Source organism: Oryza sativa, chromosome 8 (genome assembly GCF_034140825.1).
Source record: "Oryza sativa Japonica Group chromosome 8, ASM3414082v1".
NCBI classification, from domain to species: domain Eukaryota; kingdom Viridiplantae; phylum Streptophyta; class Magnoliopsida; order Poales; family Poaceae; genus Oryza; species Oryza sativa.
This window is the reverse complement of record NC_089042.1, coordinates 24,184,344-24,201,060: the sequence shown is the minus strand read 5'-3', so window position 1 is coordinate 24,201,060 and position 16,717 is coordinate 24,184,344. Positions and strand designations below refer to the sequence as shown.

At 39.4% G+C, this 16,717-nt stretch overlaps 1 protein-coding gene across 1 annotated transcript; it reads left to right on the top strand.

Annotated features, from left to right (window-relative positions):
* Positions 1-7,866: 7,866 nt before the first annotated feature.
* Positions 7,867-9,750, top strand: LOC4345885 (transcription factor MYB93). Its single transcript, XM_026027441.2, has 3 exons — positions 7,867-8,153; positions 8,477-8,606; positions 8,710-9,750. The coding sequence occupies exons 1-3, from the start codon at positions 8,021-8,023 to the stop codon at positions 9,518-9,520; spliced, it is 1,074 nt and encodes a 357-aa protein (XP_025883226.1). The 5' UTR covers positions 7,867-8,020; the 3' UTR covers positions 9,521-9,750.
* The last annotated feature ends 6,967 nt before the right edge of the window (positions 9,751-16,717 follow it).

The following is a 16,717-nucleotide window of genomic DNA, read 5'->3' as shown; positions in this document are numbered from 1 at the left end:
GAAATGTATGTATATGCTTAAGTTTGATGAGCCGATTTTCCTAGTTTTGGGCTCAGATGGGCTAGAGAAGGTTTTAGGCGTCAATTGTTGTTGGCGAAATCCGTTTAGGAAGTGAACTGAACTTAAATCTTTTGCAAATTTTTTCAGGCTGGAGCTGTCGTGTAATCACCTCTATATGCCGGCCCATGCATGTAGAAAGCGAGAGTACTGCGAAGTCAAAGTGGGGGACATGAGCCGTAGCTGTTGTTTTCTCTTGCAACCGCGTGATCTGGTGAGGTCAGAGTCGTTGTGCTCCACGAGTGGATTACCAAACTGCAATGTTATTAATGTGTTACCGTGCAAGAAGCCAAAGTGCAAACGGACAAGTACTCACGCAGGAAAATTCGTGATTGAAATTCGGACTTTCAGAGTGACTGGAACAAGGTACGTAATTTTCTATGTTGTTTGAACGGTTTCGTAATCTAGTTGTTTGTTCGTCAAAACCTTTTTTAAGTAATCTTATGTAGCTCTTGTGTAAGTGTGTAACTCTTGGCTATGTATATTCCTGGTAGATGTAGAGGTAGGATTTAATCAATCCGTTTTCTCCTGTAATAATATTTTTTAAAAATATATTTATATAAAGAATGAAATAAAATGCTCTTTCTGTTTCATATTATAAGTCGTTTGACTTTTTTTTAAGTTAAACTATGTTACTCCCTCCGTTTTATAATGTAAGTCATTCTAACATTTTCCACATTCGTATGGATGTTAGTGAATCTAGACATATACATCCATATGAATGTGAGAAATGTTAGAATGACTTACATTATGAAACGGAGGGAGTAAGTTTGACTAAGTTTATATAAAAATTTAGCAACATCTGAAATATCAAATTAGTTTCATTAAATCTAACATTGCATATATTTTGATAATATGTTTGTTTTGTGATGAAAATACTACTATATTTTTCTATAAATTTGGTCAAATTTAAAAAAGTTTGACTAGGAAAAAATCAAACGACTTATAATATAAAACAGATGGAGTAGCATTTTAGTTCAAATTCAAAACGTCATATTGGTAATTGATATGTCCAAAATTATCAAGTTCTGTTCACCAAGAGCAAGAACATTTATCCCTTGACTTAGCTTGAAGGGATGCTAATGTCCTTGTGTCATGAACATGCTGTAGGGGAAATCTCTTGCAAAATGGAAGGATAAATACCGTTTACACTGGATGGTAGGGTACCAACCCTTATGATAAGTAAAATCATTGGCGTGAAGGGGAATATTCAATATTAGTGCTTGTCCAGTGTCAATGTCACCAAAGATTGTAATCAGAACAGATCAGCTTACCTGAAGTCAACCACCGGGTTTTTCTCAAAGTCTGGTTCCTAACCAACATATAACAATATGACAAAGAAAGAACATACAGTACCCAACAATGGAGAGAAATTACAAATTCTCTCTCTCTTTTTTTAGAGGGGAAGTTGTAGCCTCTGCAGGCTTTGTAAATTAACAACCTCATGCTTAGTATTGACAACTCTTTTAAAAAAACTCCTATTTAGTGTTTGTTAAATCTCGCAGGAAATCTTGTACTTTTGGACAGGATCCATGATACCCGTTCTTAACTGGGATCAAGTCAGCCTTTCCTCTTTGTTCAAGCAAAAGATCTTATTTTTGCATTGGTGTTCCATGTACTGCACCAGACTAAACTTCACCTGTTGATCACCCTTGTCTTTCATTCTCATAACTATATAATTAGCTAGCTGCCTAGCTGTGATTAACAATAACTACAGAATGCAATGGAATGAAATAAAAAGCATAACTTTCCTTATCACTGCAGGCCTTAATAAGTTAATATCTTCTCTTACTCCTCCGTCCAAAAATATATCTATTTCTGGTTATAAATTTATAATTACTCATTCTATCTTAAAATGCAATTATTTATAGCTAGGAATTTAGATTATCTAAAATTGTGGCTAAAAATAGCTACATTTTAAAATGGGGAAGAAACTATTATCCTCTTGATCATCAGCTACACTTTGCAGTTTGCTGACTTCTTCTGTGGCAGATACAAATGTGCCTTCTAGCAGTTACTGCATTGTCAGAAACCCATGCATGCAAGGAAACAAACAATTGTGTGGGTGAGCTCAGTTAATTGCTACAGTACTCTATCACCAATACAAAGATCAAATTGGTGACATAAGACTCTGGGCCAGCATAGTCACTGCTTGCAAAAGATTTTTTGATGGGTTTGCCCATCAAACAAGCTTCATCAGGCAGGCAATATAGAAATATCAGAAGCCAATTAGCTAGCATAAGTTTCTTTCAGAAAAAAAAAAGTTAGCAGCATAAGCCATGCACCTTAGCTTGTTGCCGACGACAAATGATGCAAGTTTAGAACACAGCCATGCAAAAAGGAGGAGCAGAGAAGAAAAGCACAAATTTTGACAATTTGACTCTTTGCAAAAACTATTTTTACAAATGAACCGCTGCCAAAACTTATTTCAAATCTGACCTTTTTGCTCAACGCCAAATCATGTGGCGCTGAACTTAGACATCTCAGCGCCACGTCAACTGGCGCTGAATGCCGTGCCACGACGGATGGGAGACTATGTCAGCGTGCCAACGTACATTCAGCGCCATGCTATTTGGCGCTGAGGTATCTAAGTTCAGTGCCACACGATTTGGCGTTGAGCAAAAGGGTCAGATTTGAAATAAGTTTTGGCAGCGGTTCATTTGTAAAAATAGTTTTTGCAAAGGGTCAAATTGTCAAAATTTGTGGAAGAAAAGGACTTGCATTGACTTGTTTAGTGGGTTGATCCATCCTCTTCCAAGCTAGGTCCTACTACTCCTCTTGTGGGTTTAGTTGGCTCCATGAATTAGCCTTTTCATTAACAAATCATGAAGCAGTTTAGACTAAACCGCAATGCAAAGCACCTTTCTACCTAAGATGAAGTTTACCTTATCCCATGAAATTGAGGCATCAACCTTGAATGCCCCCACACTGATCTCTCTTGAAGCCAACCACCATGTAAACATAGACAAGCTCATAATGTTCTGAGGCAGACTAATGATTTCAAATTGATTAGAGTTGGAACCATAAATCATAGTAGTATGCTATGCTATAGTGGCATTCAGTTTACTCCATAGATTCTGAATATTTTCATACTCAGTAAGGTCTCATGTATATCTTCTTTTTCAGAGATTTTATGAAAAAAAATTATCTGTAATCCTTTTTGGTCAGATAGTTCTTGCCTTTTTCAGATCAAGCATTCCACAGGCATTCCCCTTGTTCTTTTCAGCCAGTACACCATGGACTGTTCCAGTACAGTTTTAAATCACAAGTTCCTACCAAACCAATCTACTTTTCAAAAGAACAAGGGTGCAGAACAACGAGATTGGGTCCCAGTAATTTCTCAATTTGTTTGTTTCCTAATGTATGTGTGTGTGCTGCATTCTACTTGATCCTGGTTGTTGCTAATGTTGGACCATTCACCCGGCATAGCTCTGTTCATAAACTGTGCCATAGTTCCTGTAGGAATGAAGAATGAACAAAAAAAAAATCATAAACCGTTTAGAGCTCTGTTCTTAAAACTTAGGAGTAACTGATTTTTTTCTCCTGTTTTCAGTGTGAACTCTTTCTTCCGTCGACGTGTATCTCTTCTTTATCAATGAAATGAGGCAGAGCTTTGTTTCAAAAACTGAATAAAACTCTTCAGATTCATGAGGGAGTAACTGAACTGTTTGAGCAAAGTTTCTATCCTCCAAATGGAGCCCAATTGGTAGCGAAAATGCAGTAAGAGGATTAATCACTTAACTAATTAACATAGCTTTTTCATGAAGTTAAGTACTGTACTACTCTAGATAACTAACTGAAATATACATTCTTCCTTTAGAACAACCACACCATGACATCATTCTTCATCTTCTTTCCCTCAGTGAATCAAATCCAAAACATCATCAACAGCATTAATTACAGTCGCACAAAAATACTACGGCGAAACATCCATTCTTGCAGGGAAGCCTTTGATCCCTTTTTGTCGCCTTCGATCATTGACTGAGCTGACCAAATCATCATGGAATACGTACACTACTTCTGCACACTTTCACATTGAATGCCAGATCTGCAAAATCAACCACAAATTCCAAAACAATCTGCTGCTATGGTTAGGACACTGTTCATGATGCTAATTGCTGTCACTAAGCTGCAGGTGGTGATGGTGGCTTGGCATTAGAGCAGATAGAGAGTAGTTTAATTAATTATATGCTTTGCTCAATCAGGTCAAAGATTCACATATGCCCAATTAATCTAAACCTGGACATCCGTACGTATTTGCAAGAAGTACCTGGAAACATGTCAGTTAATTAACTACCAGTGCTTTTTTTTGTTCAGAAACATGATAAGGATTTCAGGCTCGTGTGGTCTAAGAACAGCCGTATATACGGGTCTGTCTGTACACTGGGTAGCAGCATGACACAATCAACCGTGTAAAATTGTAATTATTTTTTTTTTTGGCAAGGGCCCGTATAATCTTCGTCTTTTGTCTGAAGAGAGCTAGCCTATGAGCTATCCATTACTATTCATCACAACTCACAAGACCTAGACCTCTGTGAGTACTGGATTTCTGAAAATTGTTGAGCAACTTCAGCTTCTATGCATAATATACAAGTGCCAATTAGGAGGTCAACTACTAGCCTGCTGCTAGTAGCCCTGGTCAAAAAGAAAAAAAATCAATCATTTTTTTAGAAGTTTTGAGGTCAACAAAAACTCCAGTTTGTCAGAGAAATATATTGGAAAAAAGCAGGGCTAGATACATCAAAAGCTCTATATATGTGTTCGCTTACATCTCATAGTTTTGCCTACAGCTGATTACAAGCCGTTACGCTTATCAGCGATGAAAAAACAATTTACAGTCAAAACTCTTAAATATGTGTTCTTAGCGGTTTAAAAGTAAATATTGAAAAATAAACTACAACGAAGAAAACATCAAAATCAACTCTATTTAATTTTTAAAATTTAAATTTTATCTATAATTAATAAGCTAAAGAGTAAACGATGGAGCATGTTTCCCATAACATTTTAACTCATACTGTTTTCATACTTCTAAACTAGCCCTACAAATGTTGAAGTCGATGCGGTTAAATTCTGCTAAAATCTGATTGGGCAGCATTTTTCTTACAGCAATATTAATACAAACTAACAACCATGCTGTGTACCGTACGAACAACCATGCAGAATTTGCAGCATGGTCGTCAGGGCTTTGCATGCATGCATTGCAATCGGAGACCTGACCTTTCACATGTGCCTTCATCAGATCATCTCTGGTGGTGGTGCCTGCAAAGCATGATTGTTCTTCGTCATCGATCCCTCATCTATCTGCAATTCTGCATTGCATTGCATTGATAAATTAGTTGGGCATTTGGACATTTGCAGTTTGGGGGAAAGAACTGTAGTTAGTGTACCTTCCCGGCCGTATGGTCAGCGTCAGAGCATGCAAGCATAGAGCTGGCAACAGGCTCCAGTTGACAAACAACTCCAAGAAAAGAATACGCGAGCTTAATTAGATTGCCCGTCAGATATCATGGAAGCTGCACCAGCTTAATTAACTTCAACATGTCTTTGATTATCTGGACTCTGGACTCTGGAGTGTATAAGTGTATTTATCATCGAAGCACTGAAGGGCATGATATGCTTGGGAACAAGTACTTTGGTCCCGTTCTTTTCTCCAACAAGAGTTGGATAAAAATTAAGATTTTCGTGACACACTTTTCAAACTACTAAACAGTGCGTTTCGTGCGAAAACTTTCTATATAAAAGTTGCTATAAAATATTATATTAATCTATTTTTTAAGTTTGTAATAATTAAAACTCAATCAATCATACGTTAGTTCCACCTCGTTTTGCGTAAAAAAAACTTAATCTTAATCTTCATCTTCAAGAGAAAAGTACACTACCTTTGTCTGGTCATCGACTCTTTTACCCTCTTCAAGGTGCAAATTTGACCACATTTTCATAATAGAGTAAATTTATAAAATCTAATAAACCTATGAGGTTATGAGAATAGTTTTCCAGACAAATCTACATATATTACTTTTATGTTTTGAAATGAAGTATTTTAGAAATTATTAATAGTTAAAGTTTCGAAAGTTTGACTAAAAAGTCAAACATCATACTGCAGGATTTATGTTTTGTGTTTTTTTGTCTAACCTTAGGTGTGCTCATATTCAGTAAGAAAAAGAACTTTCTAACTCTACCCCTATTCAGTTATGTATATGCAGCGCTCTTTCAGATTTCGTTCAAAAAAGAGAGAGAATTTTCAGAATTTTTCTCTCTAAAAGGCATAACTTTTCAATGCTATTACCAAGCCCATTACAAAGAAGATCATGTTACATCACCGCGGTTTACCACAGAGAAGAGGAGAATGCAGAGATGCAGGGTCTTGCAGTTCTCGTTCAAAAAGAAACACAAACATTTCAGAAAAATAAATTTCTGAAAGGCATAACTTTCCAATGCTATTACCAAGCACATTGCAAAGAAGATCATGTTACATCACCACAGTTTTTACAGAGAGAGGAGAACACAAAGATGCAGGGAGAAAGTGAGAAAGTTCAGGCCTTTTAGGGGGGAGGGTGAGACAGGTGATCTGAAGGAACAACAAATCATAAAATGTTTGCGTGCATGGGGTGCTAATCAAGCGTCCATAATGAAACAGTCCACAAATGACGCAGGCAATTAACCATTAATTTCTCAAAGCGATGGAAGAGTGAAAGAAAGAAAGAAAAAAGATCGATTTGTTGGATGATCTGATGGGAGGAGTTGCTGCTGCTGACCTCGGATTAGTTCAGTTTCTCTCTGATCAAGTAGTAGTAAACACGAAGACTCTTTTGACAAAAGCTTGGCCCAATTCAGTTCCTTCACCTTGACTCCAGTGCAGGCAGCTGATGCCAAACTGCTAGGTGACAAACCTGCATGAACTCATCCAATCATTATATATTTACGTGCTACGTGCATGTGTATGATGCTTGCTTGTCACCTAACCATCAATCCATCAAACATGCAGTCAAGGTGTATTATTCAGTATATCCACTTCTGAATTGTAACAGTACATACAATTAGTGTGTTTTACATGACTGAATGATGCTTTGTAGTATGATGCAGAGAAGTGCTAACTTCCTTACACTTAGATAGTTACATGTATGAAGGACAGAAATATACGATTGCAAATCTTCAAAGCATTTCTAATTGCAAATTTGTTGGTGTACATGAACATGAAATTCTAGTTAATACCTGAATTTTCTGTAATGGGACATACACAGGCCACAGTGTTGCAGTCACGGACAGGGTTTACCTTCCCGTTTTGGAAGTGATAACCGCTCCCCACTGGTTTGCCGAAAACCAGTAAAAACCAATAACTTTTGGTCAACTCCGTAAAAATACTAGCTAAAATCCATCGGTTTTACAAACCGACCATCGGCGGTTCCACGAAAATCGATCGGTTTTGTTAACCCTGGTCATGGAAGCATCAAGCATATTTCCCGTACATGTGTACACAATAGAGTTGTGACATGTGGACACAACAGTTAATCTACTACTATACTAGTATTCTGAAACTCTGAATTTGTGGAGCTAGTCAAGTAGACAGATCATACTATTCCCCAATTTCTTTCAGTGGGACACGAACCATGCTATGCTCTCTCTGGGCTAACCTAGCTAGCTCTTGGCTGAAATTTCCAATCATCTTGCGTGTGCAAGACAGCAAAGTCTCCTCTGCACAAAGTAAGCGATTTAGCTGCAAAATCCCAATAGAAAATTTGCAAAAAAGTTTGATGCACTCCTACTACATATAGAGAGACAAAGACCACACGTAGGGGACAGGTTCTTCAGGTCCCAGGCTTCAACCAGTATATATAAAGCATTAAGCAGGCAGACATCTTCTTCAGGCCACCACTTCAAAGCTAAGGATCAGAAGCACTGATCGATCAGCATTTTTCAGCTAGCTGATCGATCAGTTGGGCTTCAGTTCAGTGAAGTTCTTGACATGGGAAGATCACCTTGCTGCGATGAGAGTGGCCTCAAGAAGGGGCCATGGACACCGGAGGAGGATGAGAAGCTGCTCCACTACATCCAGAAGAATGGCCATGGCAGCTGGAGGACACTGCCCAGGCTTGCAGGTACAGTTCTTCAGTCCCCAGCTCCAAACTTCTTCAGACTGTCAGTTTGTCAACACAATACCAACTCCACTGCACCTGAATTAAGAAGTGCTTTTTTAAAAAGCAATAATTCAGACGTGATATGTAACTGCAACTGAATTCAGATGTTGTTACAAATTATAGACTTGAATTTAGAGTACAATGCCAATAGAGTGGCAGACACAGAGGAAAAAAAATTCATGATTCGAAAAGCACTCATTTGCACAATGATTGTAGAATTTAACACCTGATATCTGAATCTTCTGCTGATCTAGCCTGATCAATGAACACCTTGTGATTCGCAGGTTTGAACAGGTGTGGCAAGAGCTGCAGGCTGCGGTGGACGAACTACCTGAGGCCGGACATCAAGAGGGGCAAGTTCTCCCAGGAGGAGGAGCAGACCATCCTCCACCTCCACTCCATCCTCGGCAACAAGTAGGATTATTCCGTCCATTGATCATCGATTCGATCGATCGATCGATCGCCATGAGAGCTCGATTTCTGAGCTTGCAATGGATTTTTTGTTTTGTTTATGCAGGTGGTCGGCGATCGCGACGCACCTGCCGGGGAGGACGGACAACGAGATCAAGAACTTCTGGAACACGCACCTCAAGAAGCGTCTCATACAGATGGGGTTCGACCCCATGACGCACCGGCCGCGCACCGACTTCTTCGCCGCGCTGCCGCAGCTCATCGCGCTCGCCACCCTCCGTGACCAGCTCGCCGCGACGGCGTGCGGCGGCGGCGGCGGTGGCGACACGGCGGCGGCGGCGGCGGCGCAGATCATGCAGGGCGCCGGTGGTGGTGGTGGCGCCGACGTTGCCATCCAGGCCGCCAAGATGCAGTACCTGCAGTGCCTCCTCCAGTCCGCCGCCTCCACCATCGCCTCGGCCGGCTCCGGCGGCGGCGGCGGCGGCGCCATGTCCGCGCACGACGCCGACGCGGCTCTCGCCGCCGCCGCCGCCGCCGCGGCCACCTGCTCGTCGTCGCCTGCAGGCAGCTCTGTCCCGATCACGCCGACGGCCGTAGGCCATTCCGGCGGCGGCCAGACCCAGACGACACCGTGCGCGTTTTCCGAGGCTCCGGTGATCACGAGCGACGACGTCGAGGCCAACCTGAGGCTCCTCGGCTGCGGCGCCGGCGGCGCCGACGCGTTCACGTGCCACGGTGGCTCTCTGCCGCCGCTCGCCGATCTCTCCGACGTGACGACGACGACGATGACGAACCCGTTGGACTGGTGCAGCGCGACGGCGTCGGCGTCCAGCTGCGGCGGCGGCGGCGGCGCGAGCAGCCCGTTCCCGTGGCCGGAGTTCTTCCACGACGACCCCTTCATCACTGATTTCCTATGACGTCATGATAATACTGCCATAATAACGTATACGAATGAATATAATACGTACCTTATACCTATATATATACGTACGCTGATCTATTCACAACTTTTGTAAGATCTATACACGTCTGCATGTATAAAAAGTACTACGTATAATTTTTTTTTTGTGAGGAGAACTTGTACGGCTACACTGACAGTTCTCTTTTGAGACTCTGAAAATTAATTAAAGATTAGAAGCTTCGAATAGACTGGTTTAGAGTTGTCTAATATCCAGCTCAACGAAAAAGGATTGAACGAAGACCAATTTATTTGGAATTCAAGAGATATAGTATAAAGAAAGTTCATAATACATTCTAATTTTTTAGAAGCACAGTACAAATGTAGGCGCTCGTATAAACGTGTGCACACTCACCGTATAAATACACACATGTGCACCCCATCCCTATAAGCACCTCCAAATACTAGACCGCAAGCGCTCACATAAACACGCACGCATTCACTGCTATGAACACATACATGTACACCCTATCTTTGAACATCGTCGAATACTAGGTTGTATAAGCGCTCTTTTAAATGTGTGCACTCTCTATGAATGCACACACAGACATCTTATTTCTATGAGTACCTTCGGATACTAGGGTGGCATATCTTGAAATTTACGAAATTACTATAGGCGTCTCTCTGTCAACGGGTACGTGACTTACCACTGAAAAATAATTAGCCGTAAATACGAACGCATGTGCCGAGTCTAAGACTTAGAACCCGAGTGAGCAGGTTCTACCACCATGAATTTTACCAGATGAGATACATGTATAAGTGTGTGGCGATGTTAAAACACTAAAGTGCAAATTCGGATAAGAAAGAAATGAAAGTTTCGAGTGTCCTTAGAAGTAAAAAAGTATGGGACTAGCATATATTTATGCCATCATACTTATCTAAATAAATGATTTTTTTAAGAAATAGAAGGCACAAATATCACAGGCATTTTTTTTCAATATACTCCCTCCATTTTTTAATAGATGACGCTGTTGACTTTTTTTCACATGTTTGATCATTCGTCTTATTCAAAAATTTTATGCAAATGTATAAGATATAAATCACACTTAAAATACTATGAGTGATAAAAACAACTCATAACAAAATAAATTATAATTACATAAATTTTTTGAATAAGACGAATGGTCAAACATGTGAGAAAAAGTCAACGACGTCATCTATTAAAAAACAGAGACAGTATATTGGACAGACTATCCAACATCTTTTAATTTCCCACTCGTGTTGTTTATAATGCTATTACTTCTACTAACGAAGTTCCATCCAAGGATGTTGAGAATACATGGATGTTTCATAAGTAGCTACACAGTCAAGCAGACAGGTTTTCCCTGTCGGGTCATCGTCAAGGACAATTTTTCTGTCCGTATTTTGATTTTCCCTGATGGTTTTTGGCTGTCGTGAAAGATACAAAAACGTTTCTGGACGTGATACTAATTTTTTCAACTTGATCTTGTGCCTTAGGTTTGTCAACTTGGCTATATTTCCAACAAAAAAAAAAAGCTTTGGCTACATTTTTTAAGATAATAGATAAATCAGACGTTGTATCTAAAATGCACAAAACCACCATCAATTCTTACAATAGTATAACATTTTTAGAAAGATAAATACGCAAAGAAGAAGCATCCGTTCAAAAAATATATGCAAAGAAGAATCATTCGTTCAAAAAAAATGCGCAAAGAAGTTTAAATTTTTTTTTGTCAACTTGTGAATATCCTATTGATATATATCCACCCATGGGCAGGATATGCACAAGTTGATGCAACTGACTCACCATGCTTCTTTTTTAAGCAAATACCAAAAGAGTGGCTATGAAGAGTACGTAAAAATCATTTGGGTTAGTCAAATTCGCTATATAGCCATAATGTTGTTTTGATAGAAAGAAATTTTATCATCTATCCTACATGCATGTTATTGGCACAATACTTTTTCGATCCATAGATCTTTGATGCGTGGATAGAAGTTGTATATTTAGGGAGTCAAGGGTTTGTCCTATCATTTTTTTTCTTTGTTTCAATGTCGCGCGTTTAGCTTTTGTTCCTCCTGACTTGTTTGCGTTTTGCCAGCGACATTAGAGCTTTGTGCCTATGCCGTGTAGTTAGCTAGAGTTCCTAGCAGTCACTTGTTTTGTTTCTGTTTTGCCTAATGTACCATACTCTTAGGACAATAGCAATGCGTCAGTCAATTTGTTTAGCCTGGGCTGCCAAGTGAGCTCAAGACCTTCAAAGGCCACATGATCCACAGTGCAATGTGCCTCAAAATCACGCTGGGAGAGCCAAGCAACATCCTCCACAACACGTCACAAACTTCTCCCCCACCCACCACGCCTCGATCCATGCAAAGAACGGCTGACCAAATTTAGTCACAACGAATTTGCTATATATTTATCGATAAATTTTCCTCCAAAAATTTGTCAAATATAATTACAGTACAATCGTAGTGTAATTATACTGTAACTATAATGTAACTTGTATGTAACTTTCAAGAATCTCTCGGTAACATGTTATTTCAGTAAAATAGAGGTCATGGGAACAAATCCTTTCACATATGTGTGTGCTGTGATTTTTTTTCTTCCTCACCAGAACAAATCTTGTAATAGATCTAACGATTCAAAATTACGTGAAACTTACATACAAATTACACTGTAGTTACATGCAAATTACAGTGTAATTACATACAAGTTATAGTGTAATTACACTGCGATTATACTATAATTACATCTATCAAATTTTTAGTAGAAAATTTGTCGACAAATATATAGGTGGTCCCCTCGGGCCAGATGATAAATCACCGCACTATGAAAGCCCTTATACTTTCAAGTAAAAGCTACTCTCTAAAAAAATGCCTTGCGTTTCCAATTTTTCTGTTGGGTAGCCAGTGCATAGCTCATATAGCATTGTTCCTTGAGACATCACGGTGGAGCATAATATTATTAATTACTAGTCCAGCTAGATCATACTACTAATTAATACTCCCTCTGTCCCACATAAAACGAATTTAGAATCAGATGTGACATATTCTAGTACTATAAATCTAGACATTATATGTATGTCCAGATTCATAGTACTAGGATACGTCACATGTGGTACTAAGTTGGTTTTTTTTTGGGACTGAGGGAGTAAGTTGAGGCAAAAACATACTACTCCTTCCATTCCAAGATATTAGAAGCTTTGGTTGGATGTTTGTCCAAATTTATATTACTAGATGCGTCTCATACAACCAAAGCTTTTAATATTTTGGGACGGATGGAATAGTAAATAATGACTCCTACGTGTTATTGATTCTGATCCTTATAAAAAAGTTCAAAATATATGTTGTGCAATTTACCCTTTTTGTCGGTGCTGAAAAAAATAAGATGCTACATGCTACTTCCCCCGTCCCATAAAAAAACCAATCTAGTACTAAATGTGACACATCATAGTTCAGTAAATCTGGACATGCCACTGTTCAGATTCGTTATATTTGGATGCGTCATATCAGGTCCTTAGATTCATTTTTTTTTCTAGAGACGGAGGGAGTAGTTCTAAAGTAATTAAACAGAGAACAGTATTCTTACTGTTGCACTGATTACATGCATGTAGGACAGAAATCAATACTAAATGTTAAGGATTTATATCCACCATTTTGTGCATATTTGCATTAGTTTCTAGGAGTACTTATGCATTTGCAGTCGATGATCCCCTTTCCGCTGAATTCTGAGCATGACATGACAGAATAGAAAGTGGATGTTGCTCTCTTTGTGTTCGTTGCTGTTGGCGACCGAACCTCCTACTCTTGAGACAATTAGGTTTGAGAAGATTGTACATGTGCCACAAAGGCTTCAGGAAAAAAAAAGATTAAGTAAACTACACTCCATACATAGACATAGTTAACAAATAATCGAGACCTGCCTTTTTCTCTCCATTTTCTTGTTGAGCAGGTATGAGTTTATTCACTCAATAATCACGGCTTGATGCTGCTGAATGGCGTGGTTACACCTGGCATGTATTTGTATCAAACTGTTCTCATACTGCGTTTGCTCTTCTGAAATGCATGACTTGTCGACGAGTAGTTCAATTTTAATTTTAAATCTTATTTTGAGAGTTAATTTTGATGTTTTTTTATTGTACTTTATTTTAAACCGTTAAAAACACACATAAAAGTTTTACTAATAAATTATTTTTCAATCGCTGATACATGGATCGTGACAGTGCATGATGCAATGAAAAGTGTAGCTGGTTGTGGTTGCTTAGGACATCTTAGAGAAAGGTGGCAGCTTAGCACAGGATGCACACTATCGCACTGGAAAGAGGGACACTTGACGACTGAGCCGTCTGAGCTAGCGCTCTCGTACGTACGAACCTAATCCATGCCCCATGTAACTTGACTATTGTCTCTCAAGTTTGACAGGTCATGTAGAGATGATAGATCACCAGCTGAAAGCATGAAGAATAGAGTTACAAGTCCGGAGTTCCTATATATGATACTGTGCATAACCCAACTGCTTAATTGGTCCTACAGGAGGGTTATCTTCTTTTCTGTTGAGAAGTCCATGGGTGCCTTTTAAGTATAAACATAGTCTATTCATATCATTTAAAATTATCAAATTGCCTTTTAAGTATAAACATAGTTTAATCATATCATTTAAAATTATCAAATTTTAACGAGTAAAAAAATTGTTTGCATGGTTATAATTTTTGGGGGGGGGGAGGATTTATGGTTACATTTAGCGTGTAATTAATGTAGTTCAATATTATAGCATAGTTTTAAATATTCATGAATCCGTTGCTACAATAGGAATGGTCAAATGTTAGGATATGAATAACACCCAATGACAAATAATTATAAACAAAGTATTTTATCAAAGGTCACCGAGTCATCAGATCCTAATATGAGTTATGTTCGTATATGAATTTGCCCTCCCTATATTACGCCAACTGCAGCTTAATTTAGAGCAAGTATAATACTATAACTTACTGTTGGCTCAAAACAAATTGCTATGGTTTTTTCTTAATTTTTTAAATATTTTTCATATTTGTGTTTATCCTTTTGCTCTTTCGAGAAGAGATCATCCGCCAATAGTTAAATAGGAGCTAACCTGATACAACTAGACATACCTTGGAATGTGTGTGGAGTTAACGATTATTTATTTTCTAGTTCACACTCTCTACTCCTTCCTCTTCTTCTTTTTTTTCGAAAACACACTGAGGCTAGAGCCTCAGGGCTTGTTTAGATTCAGGGACTAAATTTTAGTCCCAGACACATTGGATATTTGGACACTAATTAGAAGTATTAAATATAGACTACTGAGAAAACCCATTCCATAACCCTGGACTAATTCGCGAGACGAATCTATTGAGCCTAATTAATACATGATTAGCCTATGTGATGCTACAGTAAACATGTGCTAGTTATAGATTAATTAGGCTTAAAAAAATTATCTTGCGAATTAGCTCTCATTTATGCAATTAGTTTTATAAATAGTCTATATTTAATACTCTAAATTGATGTCTAAACATCGATGTAACAGGGAATAAAGTTTAGTCCCTGGATCCAAACACCACCTCAGTAGGATATAGTGATAGACAACTGCAAGTACATGCAGTTTTGCAGAGAGTCCCTTAACAGATGGGCAAAAAGAGATACATATCTGAAATTTGCAAAGAAGGCCTTCTAAAGACAAAAAAGCAATCAAGTCCTTCGTTCTTCCACCAAGATGAAGGCCAAATCTTTCGTGACGACAACAGGAGCAAGAAGATCAATAACAGTTACGAAAGAACACCAGGAAGCATACCCGCAAGGGGCCTCTGTAGTTGGAGGTTGAGGCTTCCTTAACAAAACAAATAAAACTCAGCCACCCCTTGAAGACCCGTTTTCGGTGACAAAGAAGGCATGCATCCTCATGAATAACTTGCCGGAGATGACGATGATAGCCGACGCGACCTCCTGCAATGGATATCCTCATCACTTCTATATGAGGACGTCGAGGATAAATCCATGGAAGCCAGTCACTTGAATCCATGTAGCAGCATCAAGACAAGAGAAATTGCAACAGAGACGGCCACTTGTGCTGTACAACAGACCCAAAATAACCAAAAAAAAGAAGAAGGGGAAAGACCCTACTACGGGAAGAACCTGACTACCTAAACCCTCTTTCCTATCACCGACGAGTGAATGTCGTCCGAATTGATGGGGAAAGGGGCCGGACGGAACGAGGAAGAAGCACTCTCTTTTTTTCTCCTGGAGAGTTCTCACCGAGAGAGAGAGATCTACCTTTTTTCACATGCCCATCTTTTCTTCCACTCCTTCCTCTTCTAGATCACCAGTTTTTCCAGCAGAGTCATGGACGCAATATAGCTGGCTAAAGTTGTCTATTGTACATGCTTTTACATATGCACATTTATACCTAATTCTTTTATCGTCCTAGTCTCATTTGAATTGGTCTCAAGCCTGATTAATCCTCGTGTATAGCCAGAATAGTTAAAATATTAAGGCTTATTTGTGAAGCTCTAGATTTTGAGAAACAAGTTAGGAACTAATGAGAATTTGGAGCTCCAACTGGTGTTGAGAATTCAACTCATCAACAGGTAAGAAGCAGCTGATCAGAATTTATCTTTTGGCTTCTACTTCTTCCATCTCAAAATAAAATCAGATTGGTTTATTTTAGGATGATGGAGAGAGTAGTTCATTTTCTAAATTCTACAACGAACATTGCTCCGCCAAATTGCCCCTAAATATCCAGGTTTATACTACACCATAAGATGATGGGCCGTAATCTCAGTCCGTCCAAAGGAGGCCCAACTAAAGAAACAGGGAAAAAGTGCACCGAAGGTCCCTCAACTTGAACTTGTTATCAGGATACAATAACGTCCTTGAACCGCAAAACCAGATATACAAGATCCCTTAACTATACAAAACCAGTCACAATAGGTCTCTCAGCGGTTTTGATCCCGGTTTTATCCTACGTGATTGCTGAGTCAGCATGGGACCCACGTGGGCCCCACATGTCAGCCTCCTCTTTCTTTCCCCTCTTCTCACCCTTCCTCTTCTCTCTCTCTCTCTTCTCTAGCTCTGGGCAGGCCGGCGCCCGGGCGAGGCGGGGGAGGAGATCCAGCGGCCGGCGACGTGGCGGCGGTGGCGGCGGCGGCGGACACCACGCTGGGTTTGCTGCTCTCGGCGCTGA

What these genes read in the sequence shown, in the direction of transcription:
- LOC4345885 (XM_026027441.2), top strand. Translation starts at nt 8,021, where the DNA reads ATGGGAAGATCACCTTGCTGCGATGAGAGTGGCCTCAAGAAGGGGCCA. An exon ending in GACACTGCCCAGGCTTGCAG is followed by an intron (nt 8,154 to 8,476) that starts GTACAGTTCTTC and finishes TGTGATTCGCAG; the next exon opens with GTTTGAACAGGTGTGGCAAG. An exon ending in CACTCCATCCTCGGCAACAA is followed by an intron (nt 8,607 to 8,709) that starts GTAGGATTATTC and finishes TTGTTTATGCAG; the next exon opens with GTGGTCGGCGATCGCGACGC.